The sequence below is a fragment of the Cylas formicarius genome, unplaced genomic scaffold (genome assembly GCF_029955315.1).
Source record: "Cylas formicarius isolate icCylForm1 unplaced genomic scaffold, icCylForm1.1 PGA_scaffold_2__14_contigs__length_35257938, whole genome shotgun sequence".
In the NCBI taxonomy this organism is placed as follows: Eukaryota; Metazoa; Arthropoda; class Insecta; order Coleoptera; family Brentidae; genus Cylas; species Cylas formicarius.
In genome coordinates this window covers 31,709,740-31,725,397 of record NW_026844319.1, presented here as the reverse complement: position 1 = coordinate 31,725,397, position 15,658 = coordinate 31,709,740, and the positions used below count along the sequence as shown (strand labels likewise).

The 15,658-nt window shown below is 35.9% G+C and overlaps 3 protein-coding genes across 3 annotated transcripts in view; 2 read left to right on the top strand and 1 right to left on the bottom strand.

The window, feature by feature from the left end:
- Nucleotides 1-426: 426 nt before the first annotated feature.
- LOC132697893 (aldo-keto reductase Mvan_2161-like) lies at nucleotides 427-6,195 on the top strand. The gene is made up of 7 exons (XM_060663635.1): nucleotides 427-457; nucleotides 516-710; nucleotides 1,717-1,797; nucleotides 1,851-1,958; nucleotides 3,930-4,213; nucleotides 4,292-4,459; nucleotides 5,470-6,195. Exons 1-7 carry the CDS (start codon nucleotides 442-444, stop codon nucleotides 5,638-5,640), a joined length of 1,023 nt encoding a protein of 340 aa, XP_060519618.1. The 5' UTR covers nucleotides 427-441; the 3' UTR covers nucleotides 5,641-6,195.
- Nucleotides 6,196-6,239: 44 nt separating this feature from the next.
- LOC132697892 (deformed epidermal autoregulatory factor 1) lies at nucleotides 6,240-9,701 on the bottom strand. The gene is made up of 4 exons (XM_060663634.1): nucleotides 8,937-9,701; nucleotides 8,557-8,875; nucleotides 6,633-6,804; nucleotides 6,240-6,525 (listed from the first exon to the last, which is right to left on the bottom strand). The coding sequence occupies exons 1-4, from the start codon at nucleotides 9,532-9,534 to the stop codon at nucleotides 6,340-6,342; spliced, it is 1,275 nt and encodes a 424-aa protein (XP_060519617.1). The 5' UTR covers nucleotides 9,535-9,701; the 3' UTR covers nucleotides 6,240-6,339.
- A 2,805-nt stretch (nucleotides 9,702-12,506) lies between these two features.
- Nucleotides 12,507-15,658, top strand: part of LOC132697876 (GTP cyclohydrolase 1) — a 32,404-nt gene continuing 29,252 nt past the window's right edge. Inside the window, exon 1 of the mRNA XM_060663604.1 lies at nucleotides 12,507-12,696. Within this exon, the coding sequence (XP_060519587.1) occupies nucleotides 12,621-12,696 (76 nt within the window). The 5' untranslated portion in view covers nucleotides 12,507-12,620. The remainder of the gene's footprint in view (nucleotides 12,697-15,658) is intronic.

Sequence of the window (15,658 nt, the reverse complement as noted above, 5' to 3'; positions counted from 1 at the left end):
TTGTTTTTTCCTTATATTATTCGCAACGTTCTTCTAGTTTAACCATTGTTATTTTGGACACACTGTATGGTATAACATAAAAAATAAATAAATTGAGTTAGCAAAGCAAAAAGAAAAACCAAATTTCAAAGAGAAGTAATAATTCAAGAGTATAGTAATAACGTTAATCATGCCAGAATCGTGTCGTTTTGTCGCCCACCAAGCAATAACAAAAATTATCGTAACACAATGTTATTAAAAGTAAATAGGTTTCCTCCAATCTTTTAATATCAAGTTATTGGAAGACTTTGCATTAAATTAGGGTGGATAAGGATACGGATAACAACAACTTAGCACTAGCAAGAGGAAACTTTTCTGAAAAAAAGGCAATCAACTACCACCCAACATAAAAGACATCGGGGATTGATAACAACAACCTTTGCGACCGTGAACCTAACATGGATGTTGCTGAACTCTGGTAGAAAGGTGATAACCTTGAAGAGATTATGTAAATTTCTTCGGTGTGTTCGCCGCAGCACAAAATAATACAGAGAAACAGTCCGACAGTGTGGTTCTTCATAATCTTCAGCAGCATCGAATTATGTTTCAATCAACAGCTAGCTGTTTGGTTTTCGTAACTTTGGTAGCTGGCGTTTTAAGCGATGCATCAACATCTACGAAGGATCTAAAATACGAACTCAACAATGGCAATTTCATGCCCGCCATTGGACGTAAGTAATCAGACATTACGTTAAAATTAAACCTGTGGCAGGAGGTAAAATTAATACTCGCTGATACGTGACGTTTTATTGAACGCTCAATAAGAGTGAATGATTAAAATGTGTAGTTGTATGCAAATCTCAGTGTAGAAAACATAAAATTAATTATAACATTCACCAATTTGCTTCTACGCCGACATTTCTACGTTCTCCATTTTCAGGGCGCGAAGAAATTAGAAATGTTTGTTCGAGTAACGGAAAAAGCAGAAAATTAATGGAGATTTAGGAGTGTCGACCAACTTGTATTATGGCACTAGCATTTTGTAAGGTTAATGCCATAACCCTTGTAATAGTAATTCGCTGTTTTACAGATTATGCGATGTTCTTGAATGAAAAAAAATTAATTAGAAAAACAACAGCAAACCAAATATTTTTTGCCGCAATACCAGTTTGTGTCGTGATGAAACATTGAAAATTTAGTAGTATCACAACAAAAATGAAGAAAGGCAGCAAATAATTTTTATAAGTTAATTGTTAAGACATTTGGGAGTTTTTTATATTTCGAATTACTATTAATTTTTAAAAAGATATGAATTTAAATATTCAAGTGCAGTGGAATATTTTATATTTGACAGAGCATCAGAGAGATTTTTTTAAATATTTGTTGTATTAAAGCAGGTATTTATTGGCAATGACCTACATTCAAAAATATAGAAAAAAATGTTGGCCAATATTACAATTACTAAAATATGTTTGTTGTTGCTCCGAGGCTACGGAACTTAGGATATTGATAGGAGTCTTCCTCACTATACAAAATTATTGGTATCGATCTTAAGTGTTAAACCAAATTCAAGCTTAAAAGTTTATATTAAAAGTTTACTGTCACAGATTTCTTAACTAATAACTTCAAGATCTTTTAATTTAATAATAATGTAATTTGTTGAAGTTTGTTACGATTTTTTAAAATTTTCCGATTTCCCAGCTTTGGCTTATTGACAAATCTTTTCTTACGTGTTAGTTGGAACATCTCGAATTACCGGAGCCGATAGAGTCAAGGACGTTCTGGACAAAGCTCTCGCAGCGGGATACAGGCAATTCGGTAAACGCTTGGCCCAACCATCACGTAACTTCTTTTAACCCCTTTTTTCACAGACACCGCAGCAGCTTACAACAACGAGGAGGATATCGGGAACGCCCTGGAAGAACTGCTGCCCAAATACAATCTCACCAGGAACGACATATTTATAACGACCAAATTTTGTAAGTGATTATAAATAAATAGGGTTGAGTCGTTTTGGGTTAAAGTTCTTCCATAATATCAACATTCTTCATTTCTTTTTGGTTTATTCGACGTTACAATTATAATTATAAACTCCAAAGTCGAAAATAATCAAATAAATTAATTCGTGTTGCTGTTTCATTTTAAATTACTATATACGCAGAAAATTACGATAACATTCTTGATGAAGATATATACTAACAAAACTAACCAAAACCGACTTCCACATGATATATATATATATATATATATATATATATATATATATATATATATATATATATATATATATATATATATATATATATATATATATATATATATGTTAATATATAATTACCTTTCTGATAAATTTATTCTTTTGTGAAGGAAATTTTCCTTCAAACCCAAAAATTCGAAAGATTATTATTCCATTGCATTAAATAGGTAGTAACAATGATTATAATTACAGGGTCTGTATTAGGGCCGGTACCTCTTGGATATTGACGGTTTAGAGACCTATAACGGGCTGATTGATTGAGTAACAATAATAATGTATATCTTAATTCACTAAAAACATATTTTTCTACGCCCTTCTGTGAAATGCTCAATTATATACCGATCCAGTGTGTCATTTGACCACGTCAGTTTTGTTTCCCACAGATCCGAGCCATTTCGGATATTACCGCACGGGTTCGGGAGTAATCGGATGTTTCCGGAGATTTTACCGCATGTCTTGAATTTTGACGTTTGTCAATTTTGACAGTCATGTCAGTGGGTCAGACGGTCGTAGAAAAAACGTCACTCGTTTATTCAACACTCATTCAGCTGCGCTCCGCTCGTGCCAAATAAACTCATGACTCAAATGGTTTTTCCACGCTGGTTGCATAATATAATACTTTTTAGCAAATCAAATTAATTACAAACTGCCATAATGTAACTGATAATCTTAAAAGTAACACATTTATAAACGACTTGACTAGTGCACCTAGGTGCCCTAGAGCACCTGCATGTGCAGTATAAACAAATTTTGTAAATATTTCTACTGCAACAGTAAAGCAAGAAGCAGTAAGTAACATTTATTTTTTTTCTACAGAAAGAAAGAGAACTGTTCTAAATTCTCAACGACATAGACTAATTTCTCTGTTAAAATTATTTTTAATTTTGATATTCCTTAATTGCGCAGAAAGGCAATTATAAAATTTTGGTGCTAAATATATTTTTGCTATAATGACAATGATTACTAGGTACTTGGTAGATCGAACTTTGTTTATAGGGTTTTGGAAGCAATCTATTTCTATGGTGTTAAAGACAGTTAATTTGTTTTATCTACATTAAGAGATAACTGAAGGATGTCAAATTTTTTGAAGAGACTTGGCTATTATATGCCTAGCTTCCCCTTAAATTAAAACACAGTGTTATCTGCAACAACAACATATCCAGAAGCCATGTAGGGACCTTTCGCTTCGCACAAAGTTTCTTTGAATCTTGCTAGAAAAAAACATAAATTTTAAGACACATTACTCTTCTTTGGAATCGGAATATTAAGTATGGTCGACTTATTTGACGAATGTTTTCTTAGTTCATAAGATGTATAGCAAACCTGTACACCATATCTAAAAAAATGTGGAATATCAATTTTCACTCACTAAAAACTAGAAGTGCAAGTGATGTGCCTTTTTGAGAAATAAGCCTCTTTTTTCCTTGCTTGTTTATAGATTGCTGCGGTCTGAGTAGATTTTTTGACAATTTCAAACACAAACATTGTTGATTTGGAAAATAAATGGCCCTTATTAGACCACTAATTTTGATTTTGAATTTTGTCTCTGATGTCTGATATGCACAATGAACAAGAACGTTTGGTGGCCCAGTGGAAAGCTAATCACTTTCGCTTTACCTATAAAGAGTGTGTTCTGCATTTGGATTCACTTCTAACCTCTCGGCATCAAGTACAAATGCGTGGTTCATTTTAGCTCCGTGGAAGCAAGGGGAAAACGTGACCGATGCCTTACACGACTCTCTTAGAAAATTAAAAACTCCCTACATCGACCTCTATCTCATCCACTGGCCGGGGGCAGGCGCGGGGGTAAACAAAGCGACCGCGAACTTTACAGCTTTGAGGGCCGAGAGGTGGCAGAAAATGGTGAAGGCGTTGAAAGACGGTCTTGTGAAAAACATCGGCGTTTCAAACTACGCCGTGAAACATTTGAGGGAACTGCTGGCCAACGATTTCGGCACCAAACCCGCCGTCAATCAGGTATAGTTTGGTTCAAATTATTCCTCATTAAACCCTAACGTTTACGTCACAACGAAGCTACTAACGCGCGTGTTGCAGGGTCTTTGGAATCCTCTTTACCACCCTGCCGAACTTCTGGAACTCTGCAGGAAAGAGGGAATTTTGCTGGAGGCGTATTCGTCCCTCGGAGGAACTCACGACGATAACTTGTTGCAAAACGAAGATGTTAAAAAAGTTGCGGAAAAGCTGGGAAAAACACCTGCGCAGGTACCGTGCATGACAAATACGTGCTATGCCAAAAAGGATACGCATATATCGGGCTGAAAATTAATATTTTAAGATTTAACAGAAATCACTTATATGCGGGATGTTTATTTTCTTCTTCCAACGAAAACAAATTTGTCCAAAAAAATAGTCGTTCTCAAACAACCACCTTAGTACCATCTAAATAAAAAAGCAATTTCAATAGCAGTAAATACATGGGCAGTAAAATTACATTTTTTTAGGATAGGTTTATTTTATATATAAAAAAATAAAAATTGGTGGTCCAATGACGGTAAAATTGATGTGCCGCAGACGGTATTGATGTTTACGATACTCACGAACCTGCTTTTTCCGCACTTTTCTTTCTAAACAGCGAGTTACACACACTTACCTCGTTATTCCAAACCATTAAACGAGATCTTGAAAAAATAAATTGTCCTGTCAGCCTGTCTGGTTCTTAAATGCAGCAACGTCATCGGCTAAAAACTAGATTTTAAATCTCGCTCATGCGCATGTTCCTGTATTATCGGCATAGTAGCTAAATGGTTTGGATGGACACCTAACCTACCAATTTATGTTCTCCGTAGAAACTGTTCGTTACCATCGAGACAAAAATCGTTGAAAATATATTTTTCGTGGTCGGTCAGCCACCCATCATCGACCAACATAGGACAATTATTATCTTAAGACACTAGAGATTGTTGAAATTATGTTATGTGCAAAAACAGTAAAAAACGGTTCGTTAGAACAAACACGAAATAGTCTAAACAATAGCTTTCATGTTCAGTGAGTGATATTATTTAATAGAATAGTTTAACTAGAAAATTCTATTTTTCAATTTCTTATCTAAGGGTATTGTTAATATTATGTTTGAAGCATAAACACCTTGTTCTATTTAGTTGATATCACGGAGTAAAAAAATTTAAATTAATTAGTTCCCATGGATCCTACACGTTATAATGGTTCACGCGTAAATGTAAATGCTTGTTCTTTTCTAACAGCGGTTTTTTTAGGTTCTCTTGAGATGGGCTGTGCAGCAGAATATAGCGATCATTCCAAAAGCCACTTCCAAGCAACACCTCGAAGATAACCTCAATCTCGACTTCACCCTCCCCGACGAAGACGTGTCGGTTTTAAATGGTTTCCCGCAAAAGAGAAACCCTTTTTCGGAAGATACGCCATGAATATGTTACTAACGAACGCGAATTAAAATCGAGACCCAACAAGTTCGTTTTATTTGATACGAAATTAATTTAGAATTTATTAAGTAGACCTTTTCTATGGCAAAAATATATTTCCGTATGTAATTTAAACCGGAAATAATTTGCCGTATAATCCTTGTAAGTTGACCAAACAGAAGGCATAACCTAACCTTACTTTTCGAAAGCGAAGGGTGACAATTCAAATCGGAAACCAAAAGCGACTTTTATAGCACTGCCCTCTCAATTTTCAAGGCTAGGTGAAAGGACATACATTAATAATAATCTAAAAAAAAAACTGCTCATTTACAATAGATGCAACTGATGAATTACGGAAATTTATATACGTATTTACATATTATTTTTCTTTAATTTTAGGGATGGACAAGTCTATTTGTGCTTTAATAAAAGTTCAAAAGGAATATTCATACAATTCGTTGCTTTAAATGTTAGTCTCGCTTTTTGGCAATTTTCTTATGAATATTAAAGGGACATGGTGTGGAAAAAATCAATGATTAACAAATATATATTTTATTATCAAATTCAATCTTTTTATTTTCGGAAATAACTTACTTCCAAAGCAATTACAAAAAAAAAACAACTCGAAAACAAAGGGTCCAGTCTATATACAAGTGTTTTTGGTTCTGGGAGAATAAATAAAATCGTTGGACGGGCCCGTCCCTGTTACTGCTGCTCCGCACTTTCGACAATCAACATAATCGATTGTTGTTGTCCCGCGTCCGACGCCACGCCCCTCACGCATTCCACTTGATGGGACGCCCAGTCTTTTCTCTGACAAAACGTCGAACAGTAAGGCGTCCTTCGGCACAGCGAGCATTCGGCCAACGCTTCCCTGTTACAATTTGCACACTGAAAGGAATTAATAAACTGAAGACAAAAGAAACAAAAATCAAAAAATAAAAACTGAAGAAAAAGGGAAGTAAGAAAGAAATGATGACTATTAAAACACCACTAACCTTTTTGTGATTGTCATTATCAATGGCAGGTTGTAGGGTCGAGTCTGCAGCGCCTTCGGGCTGCAAAGCTGCGACCTGCGCCTCAACTCTTGCCGCCAATATGGCGGATTCTTTTTCCCTCTGGAATTTGTCCTGCTGCCTACCCATGGTCTCCTTCAACTCGTCGATACTCCTTTCATTGCACAAAATCAATAAATTTACACAAATCTTATGAAAATAAAAAAGACTAATGCACATTCCACGCATGCATATTATTTCATACTACATATTTGCCAGACTGATCTCAAAGTTGCTTAACTCAACTTGATTTATGGAATTTCATTGGACAATCCGAACATTGAGCAAATTGTGGCTGTTGCACTTGGTGGATGGTTTTCACCGTTGGCACAAAATGTTTTATATGTTAGCTCGATGTCAATCAATCTGTGATGTTTGTTCAAATTCGTCTGTCTTTTATCTCTATATTTATATCAATACCTGTGGGAAGTTATAATAGTGAATAGCATTTCGTTAAAAATTATTAAAGTCACGATTATTAGGTTTATAAAATTCATCACCAGTATTTTTGAATTTTTATTCAATTTTTTTTTAGATCCCTCTGAATGTATTATAATGCAATCAACGTCAAGAGCTTTGTCAATCCTGTACTTTTTTCTCCTGCCTCAATCGCAGATAAAACATCCTCAACGACATGACATGAAACTTCTTTTGGATTTCTACAAGGAACTTCGTCCAAAAGTTGAACGTTTTGCAATAACGATTTCTTAAAAATTATGGGGATCGACTTCCACAAAAATAATGAGGCCATTGCCGCGCTTGGAACATTCCTAAAGTTTGTAGATAAACAAAGTCAAACTGGAAGGGGTAGAAAATGCTTTGAATATCAAGGCCGCAAATTCTATTGTCTAATTAAACTCTCAACAAAGAAATGAAAAAAAGAAAATACACGAACAATGTCAGTTAATGTTAAAACTACCAAAAAGAACAATTTTGGGAAAAACGGAATCCCATGACTAAAAGAAGTGTGATTGATCAATTAAGAAAACAGCTCTGTTCGAATTGTATTCTAAAAGGCTGCGATAAATACTTTTCTGTCAATTTTTAAATTCACATTTATTTATACTAGCACTAGATTCGCAGATTTTTCTGCAGGTTTAAAAAATTTTATTAACTTTTTTCAGATTTATATGTCTTTCTTTTTAAAATATATATTTGGTATGATATAACATATCTAAATGAATATAATTTATTTCTGGAAATAAAATTGTTTTCTATCCACCTGAATATACCACTTCTATTTTCCACATAGTCTTGGTCACTCAGATTCCTGGAGATACTGATGACAAATAAATTTGAATCGTACTGGATCTCAAAAAAACTCTGACCAAATGAATATCAATAATCGCACAGGAACAAAACAAACGCGAATCTCAGATGACAGAATAGCCAATATCAATTAAAAACGAGAGTAACTCCACCCATTAATGTACTCATTAGTTTCACAAGTTAATGAGAAAATAGTAAATACAAAAATTATAAAGAAAATTATTTTAGTAGTATACACGCGACTAATAAATCATATATTTTTTTAAATGGAACACCCAATTTTAAAATATTGTTTTGAATTCCTTTTAAAAATCTTCAACTTTTTTATTAACTAGCCTGTATCTGTAAGCAAAAAAATAATGCACCAAAACTGTAAGAAACCGTTTCTGACTGCAGGTGCAATGAACTTAAACAAATAAAACAGAAACGCCATTTTGTTCAATAAGATTAATTAAAAAGCAAAAATATTATGATCGTCTATTTAAGTTGTCAATAGACATTTTCAGCAAGTTTTTTTTCTCAAAAGGGCTTGATTTTTCAATTGTGTCTGATAGACAACAAAAATCCAGAACACTTAACTGTTGGTAAGAGAAATTACCTTCGACAATCGACGGCTAGTCTGTTAATCTGGCAGACGATATCTTCCAATCGCCTCAGCTGAGTCATGGGATCCACGGGCGTGAGCGGATCAATCAGTTGGTAGTCGTTGGAATCCAAACCTTCGGCCAGATTTTGCCACGCCTCCTCCTTGCTCTGCTGGTCGCTATCTTCCTCGTTCGAGGCGTTGCGTTTGCCCCCGTCGCTCTCTTTCCGCCGCTTCCGCTTGTACGGGGTAAAGAGACGAACCGGTCCGGTGGCGGTTTCGTCGTCGCAACACGCGGCGCAGGTACAACTCGTAGCATGCGGAAGAATAATTCCTGCACACGAAAGCAAAAAGACATAACAACCCCGGCATTATTTTGAGGTTACCGTTCCCACCTTCCTCGATTAAAGTCTGCAGACTTCGTCCGCCGAATCGGATGCTCCTTTTCCAATCTTTGCTGGAGGCCCGGCCGCATAACGCCTCGAATTCGCTCGGGGTGTACCACGAACTTCCCAATTTGATGCAACGGCCTCGTCCGCCCGAACCGAACCTGGCTTTGTGTAGTTCCGCGGACGTGTTTTTGCATCTTACGGGCAGAACGGGTAAACTGGCGGCTTCTCCCCAAGAACCTACCGTCGGGGTTACAGTCACGGGAGTCGAAACCGTACCGTTTCCCGAAACATCTTCCTGTATAACGATGGTTTTCAGTTCCGTGCCGGAACCGTCGGTCGCCAAATAACCGTTATTGTCCACGCACAGCATAGGTTTGAAATGTTGCATCTGCTCTTGAGTGATAACATTAAAAGTGCTCGTAATGAGACTCCCGACAGGCAGAGAAACCGGGACCCCGGCATGCCTAACGGAAACGGTAGAGACCCGCGCACTCTTCGTATCGATAGCGTCGCCATTATCGCCGCCATCGTGCTCGCTCGCGAGCTGTTCGGCTTCGGAGATGTCCGGCAGGACGACACTTTCCGAGTTTGAGTTCTCCATGAGGAAAAACGAGTCGACGAGAAATTTACCTTTCGTGCGGGCCGGATTCGATTTTCCAACCGGAAACGGCCGAATTTTTCGCCCGCGAACACACTCAATTTGAGATGACGAGGCTCGTTGCCGTACACATGGCCGCAACAATCGCCCGATAATGCAGCTACGTAGACACTCTGGCGCATGCGTCGCGCCAATTCGAATATGTTTTCGGTCGGAAACCCGTAATTGTTGTTTCATTAAACGTGCGTTGGTTTAAGAATCTCGCAACTCGAGAAAATATTCGTTTCGAGCTCTAAACTTTCAAGCGAAGTCGATGTTGAGGATTGTAACAGACTTTCGAATGACAGATTTTACAGTGTTATCTAGCGCGCTTACTGTCGTATTTAAAAGTAATAATAATACCTGAGGGGCTTCGATTCCGCTCTCACTTTTCAACTTATCCTTCGCTGGATGATAAGAGGGTAGCAAGCAACGCTTAAAGACTACTTTAAGCCGAAATAACGCTTGAGTTTTCCCGGTCCCAACCGCTATCACAATAAAGCGCAAAGTAGGCAACCAACCAAGCAAGTAAAACGCTGATTTAAATATAGCAACTGACAAAAATGGACCAAAATTATAATTATTGTTATAATTGATAATTGATTGGGCTCGATAGGCTCGCCAATGACGATGCCAATCACCTTCTCTGCAGATTATTGCCGAGAAATATCTCGCGCGACTTTTGTATCGGGTACGAAGTACATCGCGACAATGTAAGCAACGCATAATTTAATTTAACAATAGAATGCATCAAGTCGCAATTACGTAAAAGTTTGTGTGATTTCCCAACAGCTCATAAAAAACGTCATCAACGGATCCTGGGACAGGATAGAGCGATATTATTTCTCGAATAGTTCTAACATTGCATCAGGTTCGGAAATTGACCGACCCACTGTCAAGGATAAAGCAATCTCGAGCACAAGAGATCCTTTTTCGTAATCCCAGACCCGATTAATGACAAATCGTTACCATGCACCGGCTCTTAAATGCAGTTCCAAAACGCGATACCTTAATTGACGTTAAATTGTAGTTAAATTAATTCCGGAGAATATAATTAACCGCGAAACCATCGGCCGTGCGATGTTTCATCGCGGTATGCGGTGGCATTCAGATGGTTTAATTGCAAAGAGATCGATTTCCTCGGTTAAAGGATCATTAAAAAGTAAAAAACTTATCCCGTATAGAAGTGACGTGCAACAATACGTCCAAGAACCGCAGGAAACAAAAAAAATCGCAACACAAAAACAATTCCCAAATGTTGTCACGAGTACTTTGCCAAGGGTAAAAATGGCTACGGTCGAACCCAAGATGCGGTTTTGACTACTTGGTGGTGCTTTCAAGGACAACTAAAATCGTCAGCGTCATCGCATTGATGCCTTGTGGCATTTTATCAAACTTTAAACCATGGACCATAGATAGATCGACAGATTCACGAAAAAAAAGGGCGCGGAACATAGTTAGTTACATGTAAAAGTTGCTTCCAGTAAAATGATGTTTAATTTTTTTGTATTATTCCAATTGTCACTCAATAACATACAGGGTGGTAATATTTTTAAATGGAACACCTTAGATTTTATTACATTTTTAAATACCCCTGTAAAAGACGAATCCAAGGATAAATATCTATATATCGGTTTCTAATGCATCATTATTAGCAAACATCTTCGGGATTCAGGTTATGTTACGTTGCATATGTCCCATAAACGACAGCTCAAAGCAAAGATAACACAAAACACAGGCCCATATCCAGTTCTAGATTGAACTGATTTCGTAACTAAACTGCCGTTATTGCCGTGGAAACAAGCACTTCAGAGAGTGTGCCGTGGATGGCAACCGGTATTTATAAACGTTTCTTCTGTCAGTGATTTTTAATACCTTCCCAATTTTGAAAGTTTGATTTTCAACACATTTAGTGAAGTCTTTGTTTTGTTGTATGTTATCGGATACCCCGGCCAAAAACGAAAACAGGATATTCTTTAGTTTCTTCTTTACATTGTATACCAAGTTGAATAAGACTGCTTGGATCATTCGCCCAGTATATTCATTCATGCATTATTTTCAAGGTAAAAAATGTCAAACTTAAAAAAGTTATTTTTTTCTACTCCTGTGTGTAAAATGCCAATTACACACCGATCTAGCGTGCAGGAAGCGTCACTTTACCACCACCACGGATCCGAGCCACCTTGGACATTTCCGGGATTTTACCGCATGGGTTTGGGAGCAATCGGATGATTTCTAACGGTCGTAGAAAAAGTATAGTATGCAACACGTTCGGTAAACTTTTTAAGTCACCCGTTTATTAAACAATCGCTCCGCTCGTGTCAAATAAACTCATAATATAATATACCATTTTATATGTTAATAATTGTCTCTCCGATTTTGATGATATTTAATGCTGTTATTTACGTCAGTGAGGAGCAAATTTATCACCTAATGGATTAACAGTATTATTTTTTCAAGAAAAAACGTAAACCAATGCTTTCAATTTTGCTGCGGACTAAACAACTAAAAGTTTTTTTAAGTTTCGTTCTCTCCTGGTAACTTTTGCGTTATAACGTTATAAGCGCTAAAGTCATTTTTGGCAAAACGAAATGCGAAAATAAGTTTGTTAATAAAGCTGTTTTATTGGTTTAAACGCTCCGCACAACTAAGCGTGTCCAAATCTTTTATCATAAGTTATATCCTAACCAAAATCGAAGAAAAAATGATTTAACCACTCTGTAGATTTTCGACCCGCGAATCTCATTAAACGGACGAAGACGACTCTTATTTGTTTTGGCACTTTTACGTATTCCCTGTGATAACGGCCGACTAAATCGAAAAAGACAAAGAGAGAGAAAGAAGCGGACCGTAGCGGAGCAAAGATACGCGACAGAACGAAACAGATCTCGGATAAAAGGAGGAGCCATTCAATGGCGTGACGTAGACGATAGAAAATAATATAAATTAAGAGAATCTGTTGTTGTACGATAGCCGTTCGAAAGTTTATCGGGTAGTTACAACAGATTCTGTTAGTTTGTTTGGTGATTGCGTGTAGAATCGACGACATAATGAGAGAGACGGCGATGATCAACGGCAACGACAAACACGATGGCGAAAACGGCAAACAACTAAGTCTCCCGAAAGGTAAGCGTCCTAAACACTATGTCACTTCGCATAGCATAACCAAAACCCGCCACTGTTACCCATAGATAATTTTTACACCACGTTTTTGGTAATTACGTTCCTAAGCACAGAATATTATTTAATAATTTCAAAATTAAATATATAACATTAAAGACAAGCATATAGATGAGTTTTTTTACAACAGAAACCAAAATGGCGTCTCATCTGCGATATTTGAGAGTCTTGGCGTTTAAGTTAGCTACACAGAAAAAGTTTTATACATTTAATGTATGATCCGATTGAGTGACGTAGCCAAGTGAAAAAGAGTTTTTAATTACTTCTTTACTAATTATGAATACATAAAATACAAAAAATATTGTACTGATACCTGAATCACAAAGCGAGACGGGTAGTTGCCAAATTAGTCACAGATGTGTTCTAAAATCATAAAGCATTCTATTTTTTGGGTTTAAATTTATTTAAAACTATTAAGTAAATTAAAAGTATCAAATGAAATATTTAAAAAAAAGTTATTTAAATCGTCATAATATTGTACCGATAGCGATCGTCACAGTGGAACTCCTTATAAACCAATTTAGAGGGAAAACATTAGAAGGGGGCCTATAATTTTATGCAACAGAACTTTTATTAATTAATATTCATTCGTCCGATCATTCATATTATAAAAAAACACATTTTTAATCGTGAGGAGGTTATAAAAGATTATTAACTGGTTGTCAATTGTCGAAATAGGAAAAATACATGTCACTTTTTGAAGATATTAAAAAACCTGTCTGTTTCTGGCCACTACTGGATCCAAAGCAAGTAATAAGATTCAGTGTTCGTCAATTTACTTGTTTCTCTGGCACTCGGTTTAACTTGTAGGATCTTCAATAATTTTCGGTTAGTTTTCAGATTAGTCCTATGGCTAATATAAAGAACCAACAATATAATTGAAGCTTATAATGAATATATTTATAATTTTTCTCTATCATAAAAGATGCGAGAGATTTTCGAAAAATGGAGCGGAAAATCGCTATTACCGGTAAAAATGTTTGAATGACGTTTCATACAAACAAATGCAAAATGGTAGAACATTAATTTCTCATTAACAAGACCTATTTGAGAATTACTTCAAGGTTGTACCTAATAATAATAATATGGGAATACCAAGCAATTGTTCATGTGAAGTATCCAAAAGTCCTCTGGAAAAGCGTCGTGTAGTTCAAAATTTGTTTTTTTTTTTCAAACAAACTAGTGGCACATAGATAATTTAATGGTTAGTCCTTATATAAAGATTCGAAAGTTTCTAGCTTGGGGAATAAAAAAACTCAAGTTATTTTAAAAATCATTTGAAACTATCGCATTCGGTTTTCCATTTTTCCGAAAAAGTGATTTAGCCCCGCCTAATATTTGACTTTGTGACAGACAATACGCATTGTTACTTCAAAGTAAGTTTCCTGGCGCGTAGATTGCTTCCGAATTCGACCATTCGACACATAAATAGCGGCGACAGCTTTCTCTCTTCAGTAATTGGATTTCTGTTTCCACAGTTCGCAATTCAAACTGACCTTGTCTCCTATGGGTGCGGGCAGAATAGATGGTCGACCAATCCGAGCTAATTAAAAAACGACAACAAAAAAAAAAGCGAAAACCTTTTTCTTTCGAATTATTCGCCTATCCAATTAGTATCGGTATCGCTCGAGGATATTAGCGTACCGATGTGACACACGCCATATTGAAGATTATCTGCCAATTTAACTCATTTTTAATAACAATTGATGAACAAGTGTTCGCAGCAACAGATAATCCCGATATGGCCGTTAGGATGCAGTGAACAAAGCAAAATATATGCATATGCAATTTAACTCGTAGTACAACTGGTAGAGAGGAATATGCGTCGAGATTGCAACACACAGGGTGTTTCGTTGTGCCAAAAACCATAAATTAGCATTAACAAATATGGCGGGAAAATAGTTTTATAGATGCAACAATAAAACATGACGGAAGTATTACTATTATTACACTAGACTTAACTTAATTTAAACATATTCAATTTACTTAGAAACTTCATCTCCAGCAATTTTTTTGTAACACTTATTATTGCATTTATTAATAAATTAAAAGTGTTTAGAAGATAACTAATAAATGTTGGTACAAAATAAAACTGTTTGACAGGATCTGACGAAATTATTTTTCTAAAATATTTTTTCTTGAAAAAGTTTCCAGTTTAATACCATTGCTCAAGGTTTTCCCATAATTTAATTAGAAACGATGATAGGTATAATCTTTTTCAAACTCAACCACTCATTAAAAAAAACATAAAAAATATTTCTATAAGTAACAATAACAAACAAACAAAATCTTTTTACGAAAACAGAATAATAAATTTTTTCTACCCCCGTCTGTAAAACACCTAATTACCCACCGAACTAGCGTGCGGGAAGGGTCACGTTACCACTTCAGTTTCGTTTCCCATGAATCGGAGCCACTTCGGACATTTCCGAGATTTTACCGCACAGGTTTGGGAGCAATCGAGTGTTTTCGTAGACATTTCCCGCGCTTTGAATTTTGACGTTTGCCAATTCTGACAGTCATGTCAGCGAATGTATTCGTGTTTTGCGAAAATGTAAGGAAATATATTTCATAGCTGCTTTAGTTTTAGTAAAGAAATATATCTGAAGTTTTATTACTTTGAAGCTTTATCAGGAAACATAGGGCAAAGATTATACCGCCTATCGTGTTTTCTGTGTTTATTCACTTCTGTTTTGTTAACATACTTTTTTCTATAAGTAACAACAAAAATCAATCGGGATATTGCGTGTCATATTAAAAAATCTGATAAGTCCATTGAAAATGCCAAGTGAGGTGACGAAATGTCTCCAGAATTCCAGTTGGATGCAGGATATATATATATATATATATATATATATATATATATATATATATATATATATATATATATATATATATATATATATAT

Excerpts from the sequence above, each read along its gene's own strand:
- LOC132697893 (XM_060663635.1), top strand. Across the intron at positions 1,798-1,850 it reads AGCGGGATACAGGCAATTCG|ACACCGCAGCAGCTTACAAC; the intron begins GTAAACGCTTGG and ends CTTTTTTCACAG. Across the intron at positions 4,460-5,469 it reads TGGGAAAAACACCTGCGCAG|GTTCTCTTGAGATGGGCTGT; the intron begins GTACCGTGCATG and ends CGGTTTTTTTAG.
- LOC132697892 (XM_060663634.1), bottom strand. The coding sequence starts at position 9,534 with ATGGAGAACTCAAACTCGGAAAGTGTCGTCCTGCCGGACATCTCCGAA. Across the intron at positions 8,876-8,936 it reads GCAGACTTTAATCGAGGAAG|GAATTATTCTTCCGCATGCT; the intron begins GTGGGAACGGTA and ends TTTCGTGTGCAG. Across the intron at positions 6,526-6,632 it reads ATAATGACAATCACAAAAAG|TGTGCAAATTGTAACAGGGA; the intron begins GTTAGTGGTGTT and ends AATTCCTTTCAG.